This window comes from Amphibalanus amphitrite, unplaced genomic scaffold, assembly GCF_019059575.1.
Source record: "Amphibalanus amphitrite isolate SeventyFive unplaced genomic scaffold, NRLGWU_Aamphi_draft 000000F_arrow, whole genome shotgun sequence".
Classification (NCBI taxonomy): Eukaryota; Metazoa; Arthropoda; class Thecostraca; order Balanomorpha; family Balanidae; genus Amphibalanus; species Amphibalanus amphitrite.
This window is the reverse complement of record NW_024881498.1, coordinates 2,313,460-2,319,459: the sequence shown is the minus strand read 5'-3', so window position 1 is coordinate 2,319,459 and position 6,000 is coordinate 2,313,460. Positions and strand designations below refer to the sequence as shown.

Below are 6,000 nucleotides of genomic sequence, written 5' to 3'. Positions count from 1 at the left end.
CTCGAGAATTACACGCTACACGATCAGCTGATCACGTAGTTAACGTCAGTAAGGTCGAAAACTCTATTACGCATAAAGGAACACTCGCCTTTCTGGTTTGCGAGCTTATGAGACAGCCAGGTCAAGCATGTTCTCTGATTCTGAAGCTTTGTCTCAACTGGGTGACTTGTGGTTGCTAACGCTCACGTGAGTTGCCATGATTTTTGGGATCGATCACAAGGAATTCGTGGCTAAAGAGCATCTAGAAGCGATGTTTTAGAAGAAAGGAGTTCAGAGAGTTTTATGTCACAGAGATTTTCCATAACACGAGTGACTGAGGGGGGAGAGGCTCTCCAGAGCCCCCCCCTCCTATCTCCGAAACTACTGGGCCGATCGTCAAAATTCAAACGGCATCTGATAGCCCTGGACAAACTGTCGAGCTCGAGCGAACCCTATTTTCATTGCCCTGGAGGTCACTGATGACGTCACAGGTCAGGCCAGAGTAAAAATCATCAGCATTTCTGCTTGTTCACCAATTAGGCTCTGACCGCCGGCTGACAAGTCCAATAAGGCTCATTTTTTGTTTATGCACTCCTTGATATATGCCCTAGATACTGTGAAGGTATCGAACCTTTACTTCGAATTTTTTTTTTCAGGCCAAGACCAGGTCATCCCCATTCATATATGCCTTAGATACCCTGAAGGTACCGAACCTTTACTTCGAATTTTTCAGGTCAAGGCCAGGTCATCCCCATTCATGTGCGGACTAAAGACCTCGGTTTCATTTTTCTTTCCCAGAGCCGCTCAGTAATATGTAATATGTAGGTGTAGGTATTCTGAACCGCGGGACATCACTTTTATGCCAATTTATTAACTTTTTTGAAGCTGGGAGGGTCACTTTAACCAAACCAAGTCCCGAGCATTGAAGCTCTACTTCTATGTTGTGCTCGTAAGTAAAGGTGGGCGCTCTACCCAGCTGAAGCTGCCACACAGTCCGATGGTTGGCTATTCCCCCAGCGTAAGTACAATCCCCCAGGGCCCTTAGGTCGTGGGTCAGCGTGGGCTGAGCCCGACAGTATATAAGTCTATGTAGTTGGCCTGAAAAAAGACTGCGCCATCGCGTTTGCGGAATCGGAAGATGAGCGCACCGTCAGCCTTAAATTTAAAATCCGATTTGTGTTTAGTGTCTCCTGGTGTCTGAGTTGTGGTGGCGAGCTAGTCCAGGAGCTCATTGCCATTGAGGCGTTCGGAATTCTATCGGACTTCATTGCCTGCTTTTGATGTATGCTTATTGATTGGGTGCCAGTGTCAGTAGGCTGTCCGCTGGGGCCGCCATGAGCGCGCTGGCGGCGGGCCAGCACAGCCGAGTGGCCCGGCCCGCCGGCACCGCCTGTCGATGCCGCCCCGCTGGTCGATAGGAGGGCGCACGCGCCACCGCCGCCGGAGCACTCCTCATCGGCGGCGGCCAGCATCGATTTTGGTCGGGTCGGCCGGTGACGGGCGGCGGAGGGAGCGCCGGGACTGCGTGACGCCTGCCGCCGCTGACCGGGATGTGGCCGCGGTGACCGCACAGACAGCCGCTCTGCAGTGCACTCGGCAGCCGTCGCCATGCAGGACGCCCACTACGCGGCGTACGCGGAGCCGGCGGAGGAGCCGCCGCGCCAGCCGCTGCGCCCGGCGCCCGCCGGCGCCCGGCCGTTCGTCGATGTCGACGCCAGCGGCGCCGTGGACCCGAACGCCTACCCGGAGCCCAAGGAAAGCACCCACAAGGTGCGCGGCCGCTCGGACGTGCTTCACATGCTGTTTGACACGGCCAACCAGGACCTGGTCATCTCCAAGGCGTTCTACTTCTGCTTCTACAGCGCGTTCGGCTCGCTGTTTCCGCTGATGGCCGTCTACTTCAAGCAGATGGGTATGAACGCCGGCCAGTGCGGCATTCTGATCGGCGTGCGGCCCATCGTCGAGTTCCTCTCGACGCCCTTCTGGGCCGGTCTGGCCGAAAGGTGAGCGAGCGGCGACACTGGCTCCCACTGGCGGCTTCGGCCCCGGCTGACCGCACTGAGCTCAGCTGCCCCGGCCGAACACAACTGTCCCAACGCACTGAGCTCAGCTGCCCCGGCCGAACACAACTGTCCCAACTGTACCCGACTGACCGCACTGAGCTCAGCTGCCCCGGCCGAACACAACTGTCCCAACGCACTGAGCTCAGCTGCCCCGGCCGAACACAACTGTCCCAACTGTACCCGGGTGACCGCACTGAGCTCAGCTGCCCCGGCCGAACACAACTGTCCCAACGCACTGAGCTCAGCTGCCCCGGCCGAACACAACTGTCCCAACTGTACCCGACTGACCGCACTGAGCTCAGCTGCCCCGGCCGAACACAACTGTCCCAACGCACTGAGCTCAGCTGCCCCGGCCGAACACAACTGTCCCAACTGTACCCGACTGACCGCACTGAGCTCAGCTGCCCCGGCCGAACACAACTGTCCCAACGCACTGAGCTCAGCTGCCCCGGCCGAACACAACTGTCCCAACTGTACCCGGCTGACCGCACTGAGCTCAGCTGCCCCGGCCGAACACAACTGTCCCAACGCACTGAGCTCAGCTGCCCCGGCCGAACACAACTGTCCCAACTGTACCCGGCTGACCGCACTGAGCTCAGCTGCCCCGGCCGAACACAACTGTCCCAACTGTACCCGGCTGACCGCCAGTGGCGCGGGAACCGGGGGGGGGGGGGGGCTAGTGGGGGCTGAGCCCTTCCAGCTTTTCGGCTGGGGGGGGGGCTCGTAATGTATTTGAGCCCCCCCCCCCTCAGCTGGAGGAATCGAAATCGGAAATCTACCAACATAATTTCATAGATTCATACAAAGGCGCGGGAACCGGGGGAGGGGCAGTGGGGGGGGAAGCTTGCCCCACAACTCTGACAACTTTTCATGAGGTCAGGAACCGTTGGGCAGCTTGTCCTCCCCAAATTAGGGGTAATGGGTCCCAATATAACGGAAGAAAGCATGTAAGTAAAAATCCACCTCTTTCACTGTCTCGGTAACTAATTTGGCAGATAAAAACCTTTATTCCAGGTTGCCAAAACGGTAGTTTCTTCACTCAGCTGAGACGGAATACCTCACTTTTTTTGCAAATATTTTCGTTTTTTTTTTCGTTGAAAAGGCCAAGGTCTGAAAAATATGTGGCCTAAAACCGGTGAGAAAACTAGATTTGGGGGTACTTTAGGCTGATCTCTATTATGGTTCAGCCCCCCTCCCAGTCTGGAAGAAGTTCCCGCGCCACTGCTGACCGCACTGAGCTCAGCTGTCCCGGCCGAATCCAGCTATTCCTAATGGGCGCGGCTGGCCGCACTGGACAAGTCAACGAAGGCCTTTGTAATGGACCAAGCCATCTCCACTAGACGCTGATATTTCCACTATTCTGTTATCAGACCTAACTAACAAGACCGACGTCAGACGCACAATTTGGCCAGCTACCGGGGGCGCTGGGGTTGAATTTACTCAGCATTCACTGCTACCAAACCACCAAACCCACTGACCTAACCCATCATGATTGTCACCGAATCAGCTGTCACCATCACCAAACCCAGTCTGTCACGGAACCCACCTGCGTGCGGGCACGCACCGGGGCACCGTGCCCCCTTGATTCTTGAAATGGGGGCACCAATAGCAAAGTGCTTCACTTAAGTCTTGTACAATAACAGTCAGAGGTTTGCTCACGATGTACGAACAGGGGTCGGGGGGGGGGGGGTCTTGGAGAAGGGTCAATAGGTATCAGTGTCTCAACTTGAAGAAAGAGTGGGCACTTATTAGTGAGTGTCCCACCTCTTTTGAAGAACCCACTTGAAGAAAAGGGGGTCACTCATGGTGAGTGCCACCCCACTTTCCCATGATTTTGCAGCCTTTATAATCTTTTAGTTGAAACTGAGATAAAAGTAAGGATACTGAGATTGTGCAAATTCTAGCTTATGGATTCTTACGGGTCACACCAGCGTGGAATTTCTCCCGACATTCTAAGCCGCATATGGCGATAGCTCGTCCGACGTCCTTTGAAGCATAAGAAGGGGGGCGGGAGCACCTTACCAAACAAACAATACACAATTTGTTTACGATCACCAACCTTCAATAGGGCTAATTTACTATTTTGATATTCTTATGATCGTTATAACTTGGGTCCATTCGGTCTCCTGAGAGTTTTCAGATCCGCCAAAGAAAAGCGGATGGAGGCCAGACATTGGACATAATATCGAACACCGACTGACGTTTAAAAGGGACGAAGTCGATCCGTTTGAGAAAGAAGCGTCCCGGTGCAGGCCGGGCTCTCAATGAAAGCCTCGACACTGAGAAGCATATTTCTTCGTGCCGAGCGTTTAGATTATTCTTTCGGGTAGGCCTGTTCATTTTTTTAGAAGTTTTGTTTTCGGTCAAATAAGAATATCACGTTGTTTGTTGTTTCCATCGTTTGAGAGAATAGTCCTCGCTTTTATTGGAGGGTCGGATAGACCCACCCCTCGGTTTCTCGACAATAACTCGCGTAAGAAGTGGCCGATCGTGGCGAAACTTTTAGTATTCTCGAGGCAATCAACTTTACAAATCCATTAAAAATGGCGTGACCCTGACCTCCATGACGCTGGCCCCCATGACCCTGACCCCATGACCCTTGATTTGTGGCCTGTGTCGAGATCAAGTGAAGATTAGGTTAAGGTCATTGACCTAAGATGACCTTGATTCACTTTTCCGAGCCAATCATGTTACTAGGGTACTTTTTGGAGATAATGTCGAATTTGGCAACCATTTGAACATTTGTAGTTTTGGTGGTAGGTAATGAAGCTTGCTACGAAGCTGTCAATGGTGGTTGCCACCCACTTTGGCTAGCCGGCGGGACACCTACAGGTCAACCTGACCTGACCTGACTTAGGTACCCCAAATGCTTAACCCTCGCCCTGCTGGGGCGGGGGGGGGCAATTTGGCCCCCTTGTGGTTGTTCCTGAATAGCAAGAAAACGGCGGCGCGCAGCGCGCCAAATTTTCAGTACCTTCCCGGACATCAATTTGACACCTTCACACAAAATTTCAAGTCTTAGGTCACCTTAGGTCAGGAGTTATTGAGGTCAAACTGAGGTCATGTTCGAGCAAAAAGCAAAAACATGAAATCTTGAAACGGTCACAAAACTACAGTTACCAAGCAATTTCAAAGTTCTTTATATGGCCATGTAGACAAAAGACGGCGCTACAAAACTGCTATCTCGGATTTTCAAAATTTTGGGATTTTGACCCTCAAAAATAAAATAAATGATTTTTTTTAAACGCAAAAAATCCCAAAAGGTTTCCGAATTTCGAAAAAACGGAATATATGAGATACCTAGCCCCTGCGCTTTTCTAAATACATACCAAATTTTAGATCGATACCTTCTTTTTTTGGCCAAGTTATAGAGAAAAAAAACTGTTCAAAATCGATGACGTCAAATTTTTGAACTCAATTTCTAGCAATTCTAGACTACGTAGCGCAAAACAAACACCACCATTGAACTACCCGTGACGAGCTGCATCGAATCGATACCTATTTTATGCAAAAATATCAACTTTGAAATTTGACCTAATTTGACCAGACATTGAGCTGACCTTGACCTGACCTTCACCAGAACATAATGTAAATTGACCCCAAAGGCTATCTAACCCACATAATCGCATTCGGCATATAAAATGGACCATAAAACATGCATCACATGATATTTTCATATTGTGACCCTCAGTGACCTGACCTCTGTGACCTGACCTGGTAGCAGTGACCTCAAATAGCACAATATGTGTTTGACGAACATTTCCCCATCGATGATCTTCAATGAAATGCATTTTACTCGATTTTACAACGCATTTCTTGAAATTCCTGTAAACGGTGAAAATTCGACATTTGACCTGAGCTGTGACGTCATCGATTTGACCTAGGTCAATGAAATTGGGTCACAAGGTAGTTTCCTGTTAGGGCTATCCATCACCGTTTGCCGCTTGTCGCTATGTTG

General features: G+C 51.3%; 1 protein-coding gene across 2 annotated transcripts in view; it reads left to right on the top strand.

The window, feature by feature from the left end:
• The first annotated feature begins 1,454 nt into the window (after positions 1-1,454).
• Positions 1,455-6,000, top strand: part of LOC122383378 (major facilitator superfamily domain-containing protein 6-like) — a 47,665-nt gene continuing 43,119 nt past the window's right edge. The window contains exon 1 of one of the 2 annotated variants that reach the window (XM_043370133.1): positions 1,455-1,982. In XM_043370133.1, the coding sequence (XP_043226068.1) occupies positions 1,588-1,982 (395 nt within the window). In that variant the 5' untranslated portion in view covers positions 1,455-1,587. The remainder of the gene's footprint in view (positions 1,983-6,000) is intronic. The other variant, XM_043370941.1, reaches the window with a different exon arrangement.